General features: G+C 40.3%; 2 protein-coding genes across 3 annotated transcripts; one reads left to right on the top strand and one right to left on the bottom strand.

The window, feature by feature from the left end:
• Nucleotides 1–5: 5 nt before the first annotated feature.
• On the bottom strand, nucleotides 6–12,557 carry CFI (complement factor I; the record flags this gene model as incomplete). The annotated part of the gene is made up of 11 exons (XM_027893363.1): nucleotides 12,322–12,557; nucleotides 10,358–10,676; nucleotides 8,930–9,074; nucleotides 7,533–7,711; nucleotides 6,447–6,557; nucleotides 4,752–4,883; nucleotides 3,612–3,650; nucleotides 3,010–3,113; nucleotides 2,275–2,390; nucleotides 1,257–1,534; nucleotides 6–157 (listed from the first exon to the last, which is right to left on the bottom strand). Coding segments are annotated over exons 1-11 (1,635 nt in total), but the record flags the coding sequence as incomplete, so codon positions are not given.
• Nucleotides 12,558–12,883: 326 nt separating this feature from the next.
• Nucleotides 12,884–19,017, top strand: GAR1 (GAR1 ribonucleoprotein). Of its 2 annotated transcripts, none has more exons than XM_027893316.1 (7): nucleotides 12,884–13,002; nucleotides 13,812–14,005; nucleotides 14,083–14,237; nucleotides 15,689–15,748; nucleotides 16,159–16,294; nucleotides 17,690–17,803; nucleotides 18,155–19,017. In XM_027893316.1, the coding sequence occupies exons 2-7, from the start codon at nucleotides 13,825–13,827 to the stop codon at nucleotides 18,166–18,168; spliced, it is 660 nt and encodes a 219-aa protein (XP_027749117.1). In that variant the 5' UTR covers nucleotides 12,884–13,002; nucleotides 13,812–13,824; the 3' UTR covers nucleotides 18,169–19,017. The 2 variants fall into 2 exon arrangements, with proteins under 2 accessions (XP_027749117.1, XP_027749118.1); XM_027893317.1 differs by lacking the exon at nucleotides 12,884–13,002 and adding an exon at nucleotides 13,452–13,684.
• The last annotated feature ends 2,235 nt before the right edge of the window (nucleotides 19,018–21,252 follow it).

Here is a 21,252-nt window from a genome sequence, read left to right as displayed (position 1 = left end):
TTCTAAATTGTGAGTTTGATGGTAGAGAGATTATAGTAAGAAAATTGTTGCTTGCCTGCACATTCCATTTTTTTAAAAAATCGTCCTGGATACAATTCAGAACAATTCTGAAATATATTAACATTTCCCCACTTGAGGATAAATTGTTTGGTATAACCTAGAAAAAAAAAAGGAATATAATTTTCTAAATTTAGAATGATAGTACATATTAGACACATTTAATATAATAAATTAAAAGTTACATATTTAATTATTTACAGAATATTATCTTCATTATTATAAACCAGAAACTTTAAACTGCCGGTAACATTTACCCCATATGAATTGCAGTACCTTGGCCATAAATTTAAAAATAAAAGCAGAGTGGTTCAGTTGCAGAGTTAACTACAGTAGTTTCATTTCGTGACATTTTCAACCCTTTCCATTCCCATGTCTTTCTCAGGTATTTTTTCCTGTGTTTTCCATATAAGGTTTTCAGACACTTGGAAATTGGTATATTGTTTTCTGTGGAATGGAGATGTGGCTGTGATTCATCCTTGTTACCTTTTTTCCAATTCGTTTCTGTCTTTTTGGGGTGAATGGAGCAGTTATTGAAGATGCAGGTGAACTATGTATTCACAAGTCTAAGGAGATGCTCTGTTTTGTTCTCTGTCTCTCTGCTAGCAATTCCCATCTTGGCATTTGCTGGGTGGACTGCTACTGAGTATTGTCAGGAGAAACCTGACAACCAGAACATGGTAGCTCCAATGCCAGGCTGTAACGCTGTGATACAAAACAAATGCTTCCGAAATCTTTGAAAATGTGATTACATTTGGTCTATGTGTCTCTGGGCTAAACTCAGACATGTGCTGAGTTTCATAACTGTTGGTTGCAGCTCAGATCCTCTTGGGCCAAAGGACAGGCTGTGGGCCCCTGTGAGCTATCAAATGCTTGATAATATCTTTAACAGGTCTCCACAGCTAATATAAATATTAGATGGGAAAAAGGAAAATTTCTTATCATTAGGATAGTTTTCATCCAGGAGTATCCTCCATATCCATTTAGTAAGTGGCTGAAACAGCAGAGGAAGCAGTACAGAAAAGAGAACCAACAGTGATAGCTGAATGCCAAAACACAGCCAGTGTTTTCTGTACTCAGACTCTTCTGAGTGCTTTGTGCACAACTGTTCTTCAGCCTTTTCAAAATGAAAGCTCACCACAACTCGAAAAGGAGTGATACAAATAGTACATTCTTGTAGCAAGCACTAATGCAAGTACCTTTCTCTAGTCCCCATCCAGAGATCTTGCATCTGTCACCGGTCTTGAACATATACTCTGACCAGGGGATACAGGCAGGTATGCTGTTGTTGTTCAGGGAGCATTCTCGATTCTCAAAACCACTCAGCTCCAGCAGAGCAATGTCATTTTCATAAGTTGATGCATTGTAATTTTCATGAATTATCACGTGTTTTACTCCTGAAGTATGTGTCTCTTTGTCGTACGTTATTGTGTTCAGCATTCCAACCCAGACACGGTAGAAACGGACTCGAGTTGCCCTGGAAAAAAACAGTCGAATAAAATACGATTTGGTACTTAACACAAGCACTGTATTTGTCAGCTAGTTTAAAGCTGTAAACTTACGCATTTTTATCACAGCTTCTGTAGAATAAAAATTCATGTTATATGCGTATATTTTCTTTCTGGACGTGATGTCCAGGTTTGTGTGAAGTATAGTAAATTCAAGACAGATGACCCATGCTGAGTACCGCAACTAATACAGAAAAAATGTTAAACCCCGGGCTCTGTGTTTAGTGCTGTGACAAAGAGAAACCAGGTTTTCACGCTGTTCTAAAAAAAGAGTGAGCAGATGTGGACGAGACTGGCAAATCTTCCCTGTCTACTCGTGCTTGTTCTGGGGAATATGTGACCCCAGGGACATTCTCAGGGACCAGATCCTGGACTTCCTCAAGGTAGAGCTGGGGAAGAGAGGAGGTCCCTTGTATTTAATTTCAGGCAGAATGGTAACCTTGAACCTTTCCTGCCTGCTTGCCGTCTGACTGAAGCATGCTACGTCTCTCAAACTTACCATTACTTTTTCATCTTTCTATTCATTGTCAAAATACTTTGTTTTCTCTGAATATTCTGCATCATTAATGTGGCTGAATCAGTGTTTTAAATTGTTCTATTCAACAGGCAAATAGAAATTAGCAAACAGGTAGCTGAGAAAGGCAATAATATCCAATTCAATCTTTCCGCCTTGCAATACGAAAATAATTTCATAGCTTGTCGTTTTTACCTGACACAGTGTGCAGCAGTCAGAACCCAACAGCCACCAATATAAACCCCTCCACAGTACACTGTTGAACCTTCCTTGCTGGTGTCTTTAATAGCCACTTGCCAGGGGAATTCACCCTATTTAAACAACAGACACAAATAATGAGAAATCATTATAATTGTAGTGTTTTAGTGCATAAAGGGAAACACAGCTCTTGATATCACCTCATCTTCTTGACTACATCTGATTGTAAATTATAGATCTGCTGTGCAGAAGTTGTGAACTGGGCTACATCAGATATAAAGGATATATATGATAAAATCCAGTAATTTTATTCAATCTTCTGACTTTGTGCAATGCCTCCTTCACTCCAACTTTCAGTCATGAAACTCCTTGTAGCCAGGGAAACATGTAGGATCTGACCTGGTTTGACCAAGTGCAGCATTTTTGCTGTATTCTGTTTCAAAGATGCAAATTTTAATGGCATTTTGCCAGAATTGTTATTTCTAGCTATAGTGTTAAGTGTTTTTCTGATTAATTTTCAGTGTGTACAGTGCTCAACTTTGCAACTCCGTATTTTACTTTATAACTTGTGCTTCTCTTTACTTTTCATTCACTGTGATGCCACTACTGCTGCAAAACAAGAAATAATTGTTATAGCTGATTTTTTTATTTCCCTAAGTTTAACAGAAAGCAAGTAATGCCCATTTAAATGAGTGCTGAATGAACTCTCATGCGGTCAGGCTATTTTTTTACCTTTCTTGCAATCTCTCCACCTACGATTCTTTTCCGTCGAGTAAATGTGTAATTTGTAACACCACAGTGCACTTGGGGAAGAAACGTCTTTATCTTTCTTCTTTCTTTAACAAAAAGGAAAAACACACCTCAGAATTCAGATATACATTCTCTCTATTTGGAGACAGGTTTATCTTTATCTTGAAAATTTGAGTGCTGTGAATATGCCAGTAGCTGAAATTGCAGGAAAGCAAAGACCAAAAATTTTGGCATCTGTTTTAACTTTGAAAATTGCTTGTGTCTTAGCATCACATTACTTCTCTTCATTTTCCAATGTTACTTGCATTCAGGCAAATAATTTTAAAGCTATTTCCCTAGATTTGCTGGGAGTTTATCTCCGCCAGATGCCGAAACATGCAGATGTGGGTCCTCAGCCAGGATGAATTATTACGGCGTTCTTGAATTTAGTGAAGAGTGAGACAAAGAGTAAGCCCCCGAGTGCATCTTACTAAAATCCCAAAGTCCAAATATCTGAGTGTTCTGGATCTGACCAGCTGGCTGGTAGCTAGAAAGTCACTAATGAGAGGGTATGCTGTTGTTTTTGGAGGGCTAGTTACACTTACCTTCATCCATGCTGTCACTTTCAGCCCTTTTTTCTTTGTCTGCAGTAGAATAACAAAATACTAAAATTACTGGCAAACGTTTACTTGAATATATGTTTGTGTGCCAAAATCATAGCACACTTTTTAAATGCATATGGAGAGCAATACTCTTGAGCCTGGCTGCCTCAGCCTACAAATGACCTACAATAGCAGATACTCATTCGTAACTACATGACATCTACTCTGTTTGCCAAGTCTAGGGAGCCCTTCCGCAAGGAAACCTTGAGAAATATCCTTTTTTTTGGTTTTTGATCTCTACAGTGATATCCCATTCTCCTCCATCAGGAAACAACAGAAAATCCTCCTCCTGCCCCTTATGAAGCTTTCTAAAGTCCAAAGGAGCATTAGATAACAGATCTGTTCTTTTCCCACCCCCCCACCCCCGCCCCCAGTTTAGATTATGCTGTTGTGTGCTGTGTGCCTCCTTTAACAGGGTAAGGGAGAGTATTCAACATGAGAGGTAAGTTAAATGCTTCCTGAATCTGTTTTGTCAGGTTTTATTCAAAAAAAGTGCTCATTGAATTCGGTTCCTAAATGGGGGCTGAGCCCTGTGTCTGTTCTCACATCACTGACAATAATGTTTACATTTGGAGTTCAGTTTACCTGTACTAATTTCCATTTATCGGTAGTGTTTACTTTTTTGGCTTTAGACTTTGTCTCTTATCGGAGCAAAGAAAAACATCCTAATTCCAAAACGAAGCAAAATCTTTTCAACAGAGAGGGGAACAGCACAGAAGAATTATTAAATTGACAAACTAGTTGAATTCCTCATCTGTGAAGAAAATATTCCTGCTCCCCCTCTCTACACTTTCTTCACAAATAAGGGATACCAGTTTGATAGATGGCCACGTAAACAAAAGACGTAATCTGCCTTAAGCCTCCCAAAACATCTATTTCTTCCTTCCTTTAGTCTTCTTGCTATTTTCTAGAAGGAAAAGGAAGAAAATCACATAACCTTTTCTTCCTACTATGTATAACATAACATTGGGAAGACTAATTCTTGCATGCATTTTGGCTCTGCCAATCTAATAAATAATGAATATGCATTTTGTAGTCTCTAGTTATAACTGAGCAGAATTAAAAAAAAAGAAACAAAAACACCTTTCAGAAGGAAATCTGCACAGCGAATTCGAGCTTCATCCTCTCCTGTGAGGCAATCAATTTCTTTGTTGCAGACTTTTTTTTTTGGAATACAGATATCTGAGTGACAGTGGAAACTGTTGTTTCTGCACTCTGTAACACAGGAAGAATTACAAATGTAAATCACAAGATCATATGATTCAGCAACCTCACATAGTCAGAGAGCTTTTTAAAATATAAACACAATATAATACCCATGTTGCAGGGGACTTGGCAGTTCATAAATAGATCACAAAAGCAGGCTCTGTATGTGTAAACAAAATGAGTACTTGGCTCTCCTCACTTTATAATCTTGAAGTTTTAAAACTTGAAAAATGTGGATCTCTGTTACCACTTCAGTCCTGTACTTCTAGACTTGGTGTCACTCCATGCCAGTTTCATCCATAACACATGCCCACACTCAACCTCAGCCAAAGGACTTCCAGTTTTTCCAGGATTGCTGATCATCTCAAATTAGGAACTGATGATGCTTGCGCCAAATCAGAGACCAAGCTGACTTTTGGGTGAGTGACCTAAATGCCTAAATGCAGGGTTAGGAATCAAGAATCCTATTATGAATATACTGAATGTAATAACTCTAGTTCTTCTAAAATTCTCAATTACATGAAAAGGTATTATAAACCTGAGAACCCCCTTCCTTTTAATTTTTGTGATCACTTTAAAAGTTATCAAAAGCAAAGCAGTGCTTGAATTTATGTCAGGGGATTTTGAGCTTCTTTAAAATCTTATGTCAATCTACTATTTAAGGATATATGTGTCTAGCACAAGATAAAGTAATTCTCTAAATGTATCTAGATATGGATCATATGATCCAAAGACCACTAAGCTCAGTTGAAATATTTCTTCTGATTCCAGGAATAATTGTTTTCTGCTCATTCAGCTGAAGCAGCACTATTTTTGCTGCATGGAATCCAAATAAATGTCCTCCAACTATATGAGATCCCAGGTAATTTATTTTTTCTAAATACCTGTGAATGTGTTTCCACAATTATTGGATTAAATTTACTTAAAATGGTAAAACTACGAAATTAAGGTTATGAGAGGTGTAATGATGGGATTTCTAAACCACATTACCATTTGGCACATGAAACCCAATTTTTGTAAGTATTTTCCTGCATTCGGGCCACGCTAGATCCCTTCCATGTTTCTAGTCAGCATTTTTACAGCTGGAATTGCAGATGCTGAAAGAAGGACTGTTCAACGAACAAGCAATGTGATGGGAATTGTTCACAGATATTCCAAAGATAATCATGCATTAATAATAAGCTTAAGAGAGATCTTACTTTGATTTAAAGTCAGTTCATTGGAAAAACAGTGTCTTTGTTTAATTACTGTTGATTTTTCCCAACCAAAAATACATTTTCATTCTAACATGGCTCATTTTTTTTGGTATCAATATTTAACAGCCTCCTAAATATTCTCATTGTATTTCCTCATCCTCTGAGGAAATCCAGGCTCTCAGAGATCAATTGCCTGCTTCAAAAAAGTGTATTATGGCTGCTTTTTTCTTTGCACTTGCCTATACATAAACTGTGGTTTGATTGCTTTAATGTAGTGACTTATTGGAAGAGAGACTTTAACTATCACTGTAAAAATTCTTTGGCAGTGGTTTTATGCTGAAATGATTTTGAAACACTTGAGTAAGGAAATTATTACCTCTACAGCACAATTCATCACTTAGGTCTCCACAGTCATTGATTCCATCACAGGTTTTATTCAGAGGAATGCACTTCTTGTTGACACATTGAAACTCACCACCTGAACAAGCTGTGCAGCAAAGTGAAAATGAAGTTAGTGTGGCATTGTCCATAGGTTCACAATTGCCTAGAGAAATACTCTGCCTGCATATTTTATTCTGTCAGCAGTTTGGCCTATCAACAGTAGGCATGCTGGGGCCCAGTCACCTAAATAGGAACCTTTTTTTATTGTTTTGATTGCCTTCTCATCAAGGTTTCAGCGTGGCCACTTATTTTCATCCTCCAACTTTCAGTAGCCCGGCAAGAGGGAATTTAATTTCTTCTAGGCAAGGACTAAATAAGAAATGATCAGTTCAAAACCACTGTAAATTAGTCAGATGATGGATGTTCCCCCTGTAGAAAGAACTCATCAAGAGTGTGTGAATAAGTGCTTTTGTAAGAAAAACCTGAGATAGCCCTTCTAACCAGCAACATCTCAGGCTGATACTTATCAGTCCCAAAGAAAGCTCATGACAGAGAATGAAAAGCTGTTAGAATTCAAAACAGGACCTTGATTCCCTTTTTATCAGTGATAGACTAAGGAGTCCTGAAACTCTCCAGAAGACACCAGCAGTTCCACTATAGTCATGCTTGTCTGTCTGCAGTGTTACTGCTGCGTTAATTGATCTCCCTAACAGAGGAAACAGGGACTAGGAAGTTGTCACCTGCCCTCCTTACCAGTTAAGCTGGGAGAGATAAGACTTGTGGGATACTTTGGTACCCTTAGAAGGGATGGGAGAACAAAGAGAACCGTGGGTGAAATACCTTTAAAAATATTTAAGGAGCAACAGTGATTTTCCAAACTCATAAACTCAAGACTATCTTGACTCAAGATTGCCTCAGTTGTCTTAAAGACTGCAAAATGATTATTTAAAAAAAAAAAAAAAATCAAAAGTTTTCAGTGCAGGTTTGCTGTGGCTGAGAATTCAGCAAACTGGGTTCTTGTATAAAATAAACTCAAAATGTAAGGACTTCACAAAGATATTAAACTAAAACCACTACTAACCTCTGAGACTTTCATGGCACTGGAGGCTAACAAGTCCCTCATTACTATCTCTTGATTTCATCTCTATGTGACATTCAGCAAGACTTGTCTCTAGGCCCCCGCAAGTTATTTGCAGACAGTGCAATAAATTTAAGGCAGATTCTGTCATGCTGGAAGTGGCTTGGTAATATTCAGCACCTCTGTGGAGATACAAATAATAATAACAACAAATTATATAATGTCACAATGGATTGTCCACTGCTGTTACTGTTTAGAATTTATGTTATTTTCCTCTTTGTTAAAGAATTTTGGTCATGCCTAAGAAAAAGAGCAGACTTCCCATAGAGCTGCCTAGAGGTAAATAGGAAATGTTTGTTTTGGAAGAAAAAGTAAAGCGCTAATTTTTGCAGGTTGCTGTATAGAACTGTCCCCAATGCATATGTAGCTCTATGACAGTCACTGTGTATCGTGATGGATAGAAAAGTCTCTTTATGTAACAAAAGTTGTACGCTCAGATCTCTATCTCTGTGTGGACACAGTCAAGCCATAAATTGGAAACCATCCTGCATGGAGTCATCAAAACCAGTGCATTTTGAGGAAGCTTATGCCACTGCAAGGCTGGGATTAATAAATTTTATCTTTCTTGGTTTCACCTGAGCGGTATCCTCCCAGCAGTGTATGTGCACCCTTCCTTACAGAAATATGGATTGAGTAAATAGGTAACTTGGGACGCTTTCAATAGGACTCCAGGGTTGAATGCTCTGTCCCAGGGCAAACCCTTCTCTGCTATCTAAAGAGATACTGATCAGGACTAGGGAATATGTGCTTCTCACCTAAAGCAGACAATTTAGGGCACTACAATAGCATCTTTAGTGTTTGGGTGAGGTTGGGGAGGTAGCTCTACCTGACTAAGTTAAATTAGTTGTACAGGATATAGAATTGACTCTTTATAAGGAGCTGAATACGTAACTCGGATCATCAGTATGTTCACAGGAAAAAGAACAAGCTGTGTGTGGCTTCAGCCCCACCTGGGGCTAAAGCAAGCAGTAGGAGTGGGGGCGAAGGGTGAAGGGAAAAAAACCACATTCTCTGCAGAGAGATCACTGCTCAGAGCTACTTGGGGATCCATGCACTTTCCCTTACACAGACCTGAGAGAACACCTCCACGTTGGTCTTCAGCTTTATTTAAAAGTAAAACAGTTACGGTTACTACAGTTATAACTTGTAATACAACACAGAAATCTGTGTTTTTCTTTCACTCTGAGGTGTCAGTTTAAGAAGTCTTATTAGAATATTGGAGCCAATACATTGCTCATTTTCTGTCTTAACTGCTGACTGCATGTGACTGACAATTCTGTAAGCATTGCTGCTTTTTCAGATCCCTTGCAGTTATCCAGAGATAAATTCCCCAAACTTACAATTCAAAGCCAAGGTCCTTGCAAGCCACGTTTGCTTCGTTCATAGTCCACTCAGTAGCACATACAAAACTGTTGTCCTCTTGATTAACAGGTTTTACTTGAAGCAAGCTTGATTGTTCACCATACAGAGAGACTAAAAATGTTTCTAAAAAAAATCCCCCCAAAATATCGTATTATATAGAAGTATCTAGTGGAAAGACAGCACAAAACCAAATTGGGACTTATTTTGTACTTACAGCCAAAGTTCATATGGAAAGAACAGTAGATTGGGAATCAGAAGCTTCAGGTATTATTTGTGAATTTTCTGAGGATTGACTTTGTGTCTTTGAGCCTGCTACTTTTTCAAAATATACCAGTTTAAGGACAAATGAGGATAATGGACACATAAGAGTACCTGGAGGTCTGCTGAGGACAGGCTGCATTTTAGTATAAAATTAGACCTTTTTTAAGGGAACTTCTGATAACCAACCAGTAACACTTGAAGTGAGATGGCCAGATCCTGCTTCTACTACCTGTGTATCAAAACGTCTGCTGGGTGCAGTGGAGCTGAAGTCCTCAGCTTAACATAGTGAAGCCATATAGAGCGCACCAGGATGCCATGGAGGTTCTCCAGACCTTTTCAGTGGAATAGACAGAATTGAATTTTGCCACCCTGAAGGTGATGGGCTGAGCTGCTGCTTCTCTGAGGAAAGGGCGTGATGGTATTGGGACAGTACTAGGCCTGGCTTGCTACTCCTGCTACGTTTCGTGGAGGTGGGGCTGGAGGATAGGCAGGAACTGTATCTGCCTCTGCTAAAAGAGGTACCTGCCCAGTTCACAGGAGCCATTCGTCCCTGCACTCAGACAGATACTGAGCCAACAAAGCAGCTTGGTGCAGCATAAAAAGCAGGTGAGAACAAACAGCTGCGTGTCAGCGCACAAACTGTCGCTGGTTTGAGGTACAGCAGCTTTCTGTCTCGATGGAAACTGTGCACAGTGTGAAGATGGCTGAGGTGAACGTGGCTTACCTTCCCCCATGCACTCCCACACACACCTCAGCAGCTTGACTCCATTCCTTGGAAACTTACTCCTGTGAGGTGTGTCCCTCTCAAAAGATACCCTCTCTGCTGATGTTCACAGCAGGCCCTCTCCCGCTGCCTCCCACCATCGTCAACACCCTGCTTAGAAACCTTTGGGCTCTTTCCTATGTCTATTTCTTCCCTTTCTACCTGATGGTTTGAGCAACCAACCAGCAGCAGGGTGACCAGGACCTGCCAACCACTTTATTTTTTATGAAAATCAACAGATACTGCACATTTTAAATGACTTTTCATTTTCTGTTTCATGTTGTTGCTAGTGCAAGAAAATGAACTGACTTTCTGAGCCGTAAATAGCAAGCATCTCCTTAATCGCCAGTTTGATAAATTTTGGAAAAGGAGGTGTTAATACCTTCAGGCATGCATTTTCCCTTGTGCAGAAACTTTGTTTGGGGATGCAGACACTCATAGCTCTTCAGCTGACAGTAAGTAAGGAAGTTCTTTTCACTGGTAGAACAAACTGAAGAGCCATTCCTTGGGCATTGGTAGGGAAGCTTACAGAGGCATTTTCCCTCCACGCACCGTTCCCATGGGTGACAAAAAACTTTCTTACAGGACTTGTGGGTGTACTGCTTGCTTAAGCATTCTCGTATGAGGTACATGTCTTGCTTAGCTGGCTGGGTGGGTTCAACCTGCTGAAACTGGTTTTCTTCATCATTAGATGTTGCATTCTGCAAGGCACAAAAAAAAAAGTAAACTTAAAAGGGAGTAAGATTAGGGACTGTGCCAAGAGTTTTGCAGATCCCTCAACAAAATGTACATTCATAAGCCTTTTCCTGTCTAACAACCACAAAGTTGCTAAATATCATTTATAGTGTTTATTCTCTTTGTCTTTGGCCACCTCATCTTTCTCAGTTTCTCTGAAGATTTTTTTTCTTTTCAGATCATTTACCTGGTGTGATCTTCTCTCTTACTGGTCACCCACAAACTTTATACCCTTTTCTCTTCAAACGTCAGCTGAAGTGCACAGCTGATTATAAACATTTTTTAAGCCATTGGTTTATAACACATCCCAGCAATGGGACTATAAGCAGATCAAAACATAGGAGAACTTAAACACCAGAGAAATAAAAAAAAAAAAAATAGAAATTTGGTTTTTTTCTAAGACTTTTTTTCTAAGACTTTTTGGCCTGATTTACCTTGGATTTAAGTATCACCTATAAATATTTATGAACTATTTAGCAGCAAATAAAGCTATAATTAATTATTTGTTTTACTGTGTGACTGGTCAAGTAACAAATAACTTAAAGAAATTTGAAAATAAAATGCTCTTCCTTGTCAGTTTTTTTCCCTGTATTTTGCACAGCAGTAGATTTGCAGTGCGGTTGCTGGTCATCACTGGACTGCAAGCACAGATTCCGACCCTCCCTCTGACAGCCTCTGGGTGAGTGGCTCTGCAAATGTATTTGTGCAGCTCTCTTGTGACTTCATTGCTGGCCGAGTGCTTTTGCTTACTAAGATCTATGGGTAGGTTGAATGATGAAACATGAAAAATTTATACAGGTGGACTCTGTGTAAAAACGAGAGAAAAACGTTAGGCCTCAAATGTGATTTATCAGCTTTGGCTTTGTCAACTGAATCAATATAGCTGAAGTTTAAAGTTCTCATGAAGAAATCCTGGCCACAGTAAAGTCAGTGAGGATGTAGTTGGGGCAAAATTTAATCCAACAACCCTCCTTTTAATGGTTGTATAATCTTACTAAACTCTTCCTGCTGTTCTCAGGTCAGTAGAATCCAAAATGTGAGCCAGATCCGACTTGGTATAACTCCCACATTTGTGCTTGTTGTTTCTCCTGAACAGGAACAGCAAGTGCTGATCTTTATCTCAGGATTTCTCTAAAATACTTCGGTCATGCTGAATGCTCAGCTCAGCTTTCCAGGACACTTCTGCCTGAAGACAGTCCTCAGCAAACCTTCTGGCAGTAGGATGTGCCATGCTGCCGTGTGACAAGACTGTAATCTTGTTTCTCAAGTAAAAGGGGGGGGGGGAGAGGAGGGGAGGCAGGGGAAATAGCAGCACCTTTATGTGGCCAGCCATGCTTGCAAAATTGGTTTAGGAAAGGGTCATGATTAAAATCTTTTCCAGAAGCCTGTTAGCATAAGCCCCGGATACAATCAATACATGAAAGCGAAACAGCAAGCTTCAAACATTCAAGCTGGGCTAAAACAAACGGATAAAACCCAAATACTATGAAAGGAAACATCTTTCATAGTTTCCTATGAAACAACTGGTTTTGCTTTTGTAACAATAAACTGGTTTTAAACTTTTTAATAAATTACTGCTATTTACTGCTACCACAATAAAACATATCTTACCTCTGATCCACAAAGACAAAAGAGAGACAAGAAAACCAAGCAGACTGGGAGCACTCGCATGATGAAATTTTATCTCCCTTTGTAGTCAAATTCCTCTGGCTCGGATTCTTTAGAGTATCAGCTATTAGATTTGTGTTTAATTTTTAACCATTAGTAAAATATTTTAAAGTGCACTTAGAAATAAAGTACAGGAGCCTCAACTTTTGACTGATAAATCTGATCTCTCCAAAGGATCCCGCCCCGGCTTGACTGGTTTTACCGTAAGAGCATGATGAGATAAGAGAAGTAAAGCCCTTGAAGTAAATGATTAAAAGGAAGCACTTGTTAAGGAGACACATTTCTTTTATTTGGCCAGAGGAGTCTGATCGACACATCTGCACTGATTTCTCCTGATTGCAGGCATTGTTTACTATACAGTATTTATTATTTATTATTATTGTGAAGGACAAATGCTTTTGTGTACACCGTACACATGGAGAAGCCCTCCTATCCGTGTGGTGCCCACTACACGCTCACCCGCGTCACAACCTCCTTTTCCACCGTCTGTGTTGAGAATTTTCCAAGGATCTGGCGGGTTCTCTTGCGACAGTGTCGCTCGATCGGTGCCGATTCACTTACGGCCGCAGCCCCGTTTCCGGCAGCGCGGGCGGTTTCCCCGGCGAGGACGGTGCGCACGTGCAGGTACGGCCCGGTCTGTCCGTCTGTCTGTCCGTCTGTCTGTCATTCCCCAGGCAATGGCGCCCAGGAGGGACCCGCGCGGCCCCGCGCTCAGGCTGCAGGCCCACGGGAACCTCTCGTGGTTTAGGGAGGGCCGAGCGGAAGGGCCGGGGCGACCCCCGGTACCGCCGCTCGGCTGGGGGAGGGACGGAGGGAGAGGGGCTTTTTACAAGAGCATGTAGGGGTAGGATAAGGGGAAATGGCTTTAAACTGAAGTCAGGTAGGTTTAGATGGGATATTGGGAAGAAATTCTTCACTGTGAGGGTGGTGAGGCACTGGAACACGTTGCCCAGAGGAGCTGTGGATGCCCCATTTTTGGAAATTTGTTCAACGCCGGAAATGGATGGGCCCTGAGCAACGTGGTCTAGTGGAAGGTGGGGTTGGGAACTGGATGATCTTGAAGGTCCCTCCCGACCCAAACCATTCTGTGATTCTGTGATGTTCTCACTTTGTGCCACTCCTTTGTGGGACTGGAGAGCTGCACAGTTTTCTCCTGGGGCTGGAAAGTGTCTCGTTCAACGCTCATACAGAGGAGTGAAGAACATTCTAATCACTGCTAGTCACTTTTTGCGGGTAGGTGTTGCAGTGGATGACATCTCAATTGTAAACTTGATTTTTCACAGGCTAAAACCATAGCACGTTTGTAGTGAGTGTTGGAAAGGACCAACCACTAAATTGACAAACAAGGCTGACAGGAGACCTGAGTTTGTACAGCGAACCAAATGTGAGATATCTTTTGCCTCTTAAACAGCTGAGTTTTGTCCACAATTTAGGAGGGAGTAGAGGATGTCTTTCCGTGGCAGAGGAGGTGGAGGAGGAAGAGGAGGCGGAGGCTTCAGCCGTGGAGGAGGCGGTGGTGACAGAGGTGGCTTTAATCGCGGCGGACGAGGTGGCTTTGGACGGGGAGGCGGAAGAGGAGGCTTCAACAGAGGCGGATATGACCAGGGCCCTCCCGAAAGGGTAGTTTGTAAGTTACATGGAGGAATTGTATTTGTTAAAATTTAGAATGGTCTGAATCTTTAGCTTGTTTGTTTTCTATTTCAGTGCTGGGAGAGTTCATGCACCCCTGTGAAGATGACATTGTTTGCAAATGCAAAACAGAAGAAAACAAGGTGCCTTATTTCAATGCACCAGTGTATTTGGACAATAAAGAACAGATTGGCAAAGTGGATGAGATCTTTGGACAGCTGAGAGATTTTGTATCCTTCAAAAAAACGTGTGATGTACAGCATTTGTTTTTTTTTAAAGTGGATTGGATATTAATTGGGATTTCTGTAGGATTTTAAAATAGTTCAAGGCTTGGCTACCAGTTATATGTGGACAGACACAAGTCTGGCTGCAACTATTGATGTCAGTAGGTGCTTCCTTCACATTAAGTGCCTGTCTTAAAGCCTTTTTGATATGACAGAGTACTTTCAGTCAGGCAGAGGGTTTCACTCCGTACCAGCACTGGGGCTGTGTTTTGGATCCAAGGTGGTTCAGGTTGTTACTTTTTACATCTAACTGACAAAATTTTCCACTATAGGTTACTCACCCATAACAGAGTTGGATCAAGGGTGTGGGGATTTTTCCCTGTGCATTAGGGGTACCTTGGCCATACTCCAGCTCATTATTTAATTATAAAGTGAGATTTTGCTAGGATGTGCTGTTGTTCATTGTCCAGTTTGTTACTACAAGTGGGCTTGTGCTGGGATGTCCTCTGGCAAAGCAAGCTTTTTGACACGGGCCCTGGGTCCATTCAGTTGTCACTGCCAGATTTACGGAGTCCATGACGAAAGTGGGATGCCTGGGGGAGTAACCCTGTAACATGGCAGTAAGACAGCCTGTGTTGGTTTGTTGAGCATCAGTCACTAGCTACAGGCATTTTCCTCTCCTACATGAAATGTGAAGTAAAACATGGAGGTTTTAAAGCACTGTCACGCTCTGAATGTATTAACTATCAGATTTACTTTTTGTATCAGAATTACCTGAATTGCAAGGACTTGTTTTCTTCCTACAATAGCATATGAAGCAAATATGTTGCTGGATTTTGCAGCTCCTTGCTTCCCCATTTAATCTTGACTTCTAATTAAGCAGAGTTGGCCAGCAGCTCTTTTTGATCTTGGGAACTGCATTCCTAAGCCCCTGCATACTGGAGAGCCAAAGGATTCGGAGAAGAGTGATTGTGGGATTACAGAGAGTCTGCCAGTTCCCTGTAGGATGAGGCTGGGTATGTGGTTGGTCCAGCAGTTGCTGCTGGCTCTTACCTTCCCACAGTCAGGCATCCAGCAGCAGCATTAGAAGAGCCCCTGCAGCATGTGAATTATTCTAGATAAGCCTTGAGGTCACCCTGGGGCTTAGGGGTTCATCACTTGCTATGCTGTTTTTTTACAATTATGTTTTTACTCTTTGCACTACTGTGTTCTTCCTTATGCCTTAATACATGAAAGGAAAAAATTATTTTACCACAAAATACCATATTTGTAACTAAGAAAAAATTTGAGAGAAATTGATAACAGTTTCTCCTGATCTTTCAGTTGCAACTGTGATGATTTTTCGCTTAATTTATAAAATACTAATTTAGAAAATGTCTGAATATGCCTTTGCATAATAATCAAATTCAAAATTTCTAATGTTTTATTACTGCTGTGCTCCTTAAAGAAACTAACAGTATTTTTCAGTGAAACTGTCTGAGAACATGAAAGCTTCTTCATTTAAAAAAATGCAAAAGGTAAGCCAATCTCAATAATAGCATTTTACTGTATGTCATCAGTTAGATAAATCTACTCTATGTCAGCAAATAATAAAAGCTTTTTTAAGTTTTTAATAGCTTTAAAAGCTGATTGGCCTTTGTAAACAGTATTTAATTTCCTCTTCCTTTCCGGTTTTGTATCTATCTTGTTCTTCCTCTTCCCTGCCTCACAAGGAAAGATGTAACAAATGAAAATCACACAAATATCTATATTTTAGTAACTTTCTAACACTGTGATTTATTTCTTGCGTGCTCTCTGTATTTGGCTATTTGCAGAGGACAGTTTGACATAAAGGGGTAAGAGAAATTGTGGATATTTGTAAAGGGAGATATTAATGTGCTTTTTGGTCGTGGTATTTTGAAAGCCTAATGTAACTCTCTTCCTACAGTTTTACATTGATCCAGCAAAGCTACTACCTCTTCAGAGATTCTTGCCAAGGCCCCCTGGAGAAAAAGGTGCTCCCAGAGGAGGTGGTAGAGGAGGACGTGGTGGTGGACGTGGGGGAGGAAGAGGTGGTGGTAGAGGTAAGATCCCAAGAATGGAAGCTGCAGAATGTTGGAGTTATTTGGGGTGGCATAGCTTGTTTTGTTCATTTGTTTTGTGGGGTATTTGTGGTGATTTGTTTTTTAAAGCTGCTGTTGAGTGCTTGAATATCAACAGCTGTATTGCAAAGAAAAATGTTACTCATGTTTCTGTTTGACTCAGTAGAAAAGACAGTGATATCTTTTCAATGGCAAGACCAATGACTAAATAACAGCTTCAGTGCATAGGGAGGAGAGAACGCTGATTTATAGCAAAGACAGAAAGTGTGACTACTAAGCAAACTTGTAGTAAAAGGTTGTAGATAATGCACACTCAAAACTGTCAGTGAAATCTATACTTTTAGTATGTTTAGAGTCTTAGAATCATGGAATATCCTGCTTTGGAAGGCACCCACAAGGATCATCAAAGTCCTGACTCTGCACAGGACAGCACCAAGAATCGCACAATGTGCCTGAGAATGTTGCCCAAACGCTTTTTGACCTCTGTCAGGCTTGGTGCTGTGACCACTTCCCTGGGGAGCCTGTTCCAATGCCCAACCACCCTCTGAGTGTAGAACCTTTTTCTAATATCCAACCTAAACCTCTCCTGACACAACTTCACATGATCCCCTTGAGTCCTGTCACTGGTCACTACAGGAGGTGCCTGCCCCTCCACTTCCCTTTCTGAGGAAGTTGTAGCCTGCAATGAGGTCTCCTCCAGGCTGAACAGACCAAGTGCCCTCAGCTGCTCTCATATGGCTTCCCCTCAAGGCCCTTCACCGTCTTCGTTGCCCTCCTTTGGACACTCTCTAACAACTTTATATCTTTATGTTCCAAAAATCCAGTCTGGGTATGAAAATACTTGAAATGCAGTGTTTGAGAGAGAGGTGAATGACCTGGTGAACCTCATCCTCTGCTTTTTGAGGGTGAGACATCATCTGCCATGTACTTACTCTGCAGTTAAAGCTGGAGTTCATTTTTTCTTACATCACAGTTTCTTGCCTATTCTGCCTACCCTGCCCCTTTGCAGCAAGGCACAAGTGTTTCAAAGTGGTTTGGTTGGTTTGTTTGAACTAATAAATAATAATTATTAATAATTGTAATGAATTACTGGTTAATATATGTAATTAGTTTTGTGCTCTTGTGAAATAAGTTAATTGTGGAGTTTTGTTAGTGTCTTTAGTATTTTGGACATGGTATATCAGATATCAAACAATACCTAAAGTGCTGCAGATGGTCCCTAGAAAAGACAATTGAGCTGGTAACCATCCAACAACTGACAGTTTCTGGGTTTTTGTTGTTGTTCATTCCCTTTCAGAAGTTGTCAATGAAATAAATTGTTACGCATAATAAAGAATTTATATGCTTCTCAAAGGGTAATTTCTTTCTTACTTGTAGGAGGATTTGGAGGAGGAAGAGGTGGAGGAAGAGGAGGAGGAGGAGGATTCAGAGGAGGCAGAGGTGGAGGAGGAGGATTCAGAGGAGGCAGAGGTGGAGGAGGAGGCTTTCGGGGTGAGTGTGTGGTTTTTAGTGTTTAATAATAAGAATGGCTCCTGATTTCTAAAGCTTATAAATACTAAACAGAATGTTGTAACTTTTAATGTATTGTAGATGTTTATGGTTTTATGTAAAATGTTTCGGTGCATCCCAGTAGCTTAAACCAAAGCACAGTATTCTGCATTTGTTGATCTGTGTATAAGAACATGTTAGATTTTTCCATTCAGAAAGGGCTGTGAGAACAGATAAAAGTGATAAATTATTTTATTCTATCAGCTCATTCAGTGTTACGTATATAACTAATCTGCTTTAACTGCAACTAAGATGTGAACTATTTGGTGTATTTTTTCTTTCCTCTTAAAATAGGAAGAGGACATTAAAAACGGAGCCATGAATATCTCCCCACTGTCTTACCATGTCATCTACAGAAGGGAAGAAGCAGCAAAAATTTTTGTAAAGGACCCTGAAAAAGTTTTTTTTATAAAGAACTTGAAGCTGTAAGATGATGATTATTTTTACAGCTAGTTACTGGTGATCAGCACATGAGGAGTCTAGCCCCAGATGAAGAGCTGAAGACCACTCAGACTGTACGGACACTTTTCTAACTAAGCCAGGATTTGATGTTATTCTTAAACTGTTTGTTTCTGACAAGCAGCAGCCAATGCTTGACTTCGTGATGGAGTTTGGAGTAAACAGTCAATTGAAATGGGTTCTCAGAAGACCCTACAGGGTCACTACGTGCACATTCATCAGTGTGAACCTGTTACCTGTGCGTGACTGATCCCTGGTTCTCATCCTCCTTTTACGTAGAATCCTCTGGGTTGCTGTGAAGTGGACGTGCTGTTTAAACAACCTTTGTGAACCTTTTTTTATAAACTAAACTTAAATGTTTTGTGTTCATAGATTTTTTAAAAAATACATAATGTATAAAAGAAAAGGAAGATAGTAAAGTATATTTTGTGAATTTTTCTATATAAATCTCAATGAAAGCCAAAAGCATTAAGACACGTTCTTCTCAGCAGCTGCTGTCTAATGAACAGGACAGGCTAGTACTATACTTGAGTCACCTAATTGTATATTACAGTGCTAAGGGTTTTTAACTGTCCCTGCATACTCCCTTAGCTTGTTTCTTTTGACGTTTTTAAATCCTGGCACTTCATCTCTGTGGTGCTCTGAGCTTTTGCAGGGCTAAGATTAAAATAGCCCATCATTGGGCTCCTCTGCACACAGCGCTTCTGGTTATGTATTGCTTAAAAAACCAGTATGTATTGCAATAAGCAATTATGTATTGCTTAAAAAAGGTATGAAAAAACCGGCATGAGTCTTTGGACTCTTTAAATGGATGCATTATGAGGATTTTTGAAAAACTAGTGACTGTCTCTCCTTATGAACAGAGGAGACCAGGGTACCTCTCTACTCTTGAACTTTGGAAATAAAGTAAGTAGTAGAAAGTAGAATCTCTCTGGACTTCATCCAAAGCCAGGAGTCTCTTCACAGACTCTCCTACTAAGCACTTTTGAAAAGGGAGCTGTAGGATAATGTACGTGCAAGTATTCTAAACATCTTTTTCCATGTGAAAAGAAATACATTTCAGGATTGATCGTACTGTTACACTTTTTAATTGATGAATGCAGTACCAGGCAGATGAATTGTATTAGCCTTCTGTTTAACGAAAAGAGACAGGTAATTTTTCAGCACTGGGATAGGACAGTTACTGGTCATTTTAACAAATGTGACTGTTAGTTTTAATAATCTCTGGAACAAAACTTGAAACAAGCTGGAAAAAAGGTACTAAAGAATTCACTTAAGTGTGAACAGATGCTGCATAGGATAATAGATAAAAATATTCGTCAGCTTAAAAAAACCCACAAGCATTGAATTTCTGTTACATTTGGTTTTGTAAGAAGAAACTGAGTCTACTGTTTAGCCACAGCACTATCTGGAACTGAAGGATTCCAGTTGTTTTCGTGGTATTGCTACAGTCTTAGCTTTAATCAGGTCAGTTAAATCCAGAACTCTCAGAATGTTTAGGCTTTTGTTGCTGTGCATTGATAGGCCAAAGTGACCTAGGGCATTGACTGCCCTTTAACTAGACAGACTCCCATGTCAGGAGTTAGCTGTTGCATTTCAGGTGCGCCACATTGCAGTTGAACAGCAGGGACCAAGTGCAGCTGCAATTGTCAGTACTTCTGTCATTTGCAGCTGCATCTGCTGTGCTGTGTTCACTGATGCTTCAGTAGCTCGTTGAGGGTAGCTGACTTGGATCGCCTTTCTTTATTCATCTGACTTTGGAAGGCTAACTTAACACAATCCTCACGCTTACACCCAAATTCATGCTCTGCTTTGCTATTCTCACTGCATGCTTTAGGGACACGCTTTTTTCCTGGGGTGTCAGAAGACGCCTGCCGTCCCTTTTGAATTGCATGGTGTGACAGCTGATGGTTTGGTTACAGTCAGTGCCACCCTCCTGCAGGCCAGGACAAGATGTGTATGCTTTGACTCTCAGCAGATGGAGCAGTGAGTCAGCTTGAAGTACTGCGAGGCTGAAGCAAAGGCTTTGACATCTGTGTGCAGAGGGGCTAAAGAGCAATATCCATTGCAGCTCTACAGGGAAGGTTGGCCTCCTGGTTATGGGGGACAGATTGCAGTCCCAGCTGAGGATCGTTATGGTATGGCCTATGCATACAAACAATGCTGGATGGATTTTATACAAATACACAGAGAAAAATTATAATCTTAGATCTTTTGGGAGGTTGTAGGATGTTACGATATAAGAATGTCATCAGTGATTGGTTGTGAATATGAGGAAACTAACTATTGTGTTTGTCATATGATGCCTTTTTTCTGTTTTGGTTTTTTTTTTCTTCTCCATTTTGGGGAAGGATGGTGTTTGCCAGGCACATCCGGTCACTCTTCTGCCTTGTCTTCTCTGTGCCATGACATGACCCTGCCCTCCTAATGTAAGGTGCTAACTGTAATGGATGAAAATTCAGTCTTTTAAAGAACAGGTCTTCTCTGCAGTGTAATGCTGTAGTGAACTAAAATACAGGTTCTCTAATTTTATATGACACCTTCTCTCTGTCTTGACTTTTTATTCAAATCCTATCCAATGATGTGGTCATTTTGTGCTCCTTATGCTAGTAAGTGGAATGTTCCAGTTTTATATAAGTGCTTACAGTTATCCTAGGCTGCATCTTCAGAGAATAGGAAGGGGGGGATCTCACCAGTACCCTAACAGAAGTTAGTGTGTTGCAGAAGTGGGAAGTTTCAAGTAGCTGTGCTGTCTGGGGAAGAAAAGTCACAGTGCAGTCTGAAGTGAGCAGGGTGGGGTAAGGTGTTACTGGTAGTGTAGGCTCTTCATGGCTGGTATTCCCTGGATTTTCCCTCACTGGCAGCATTTGGGACAAAGTACCTGGGTCATCTAAAGAGTTCATCTGATGCCTGCTCCAACAGGGCAAAGAGAG

Source organism: Empidonax traillii, unplaced genomic scaffold (genome assembly GCF_003031625.1).
Source record: "Empidonax traillii isolate 1590-97213 ecotype Southwest subspecies unplaced genomic scaffold, ASM303162v1 scaffold386:size1297806, whole genome shotgun sequence".
Classification (NCBI taxonomy): Eukaryota; Metazoa; Chordata; class Aves; order Passeriformes; family Tyrannidae; genus Empidonax; species Empidonax traillii.
Note: the sequence above shows the minus strand (reverse complement) of the source record. Positions and strands in the feature narration are given on the sequence as shown.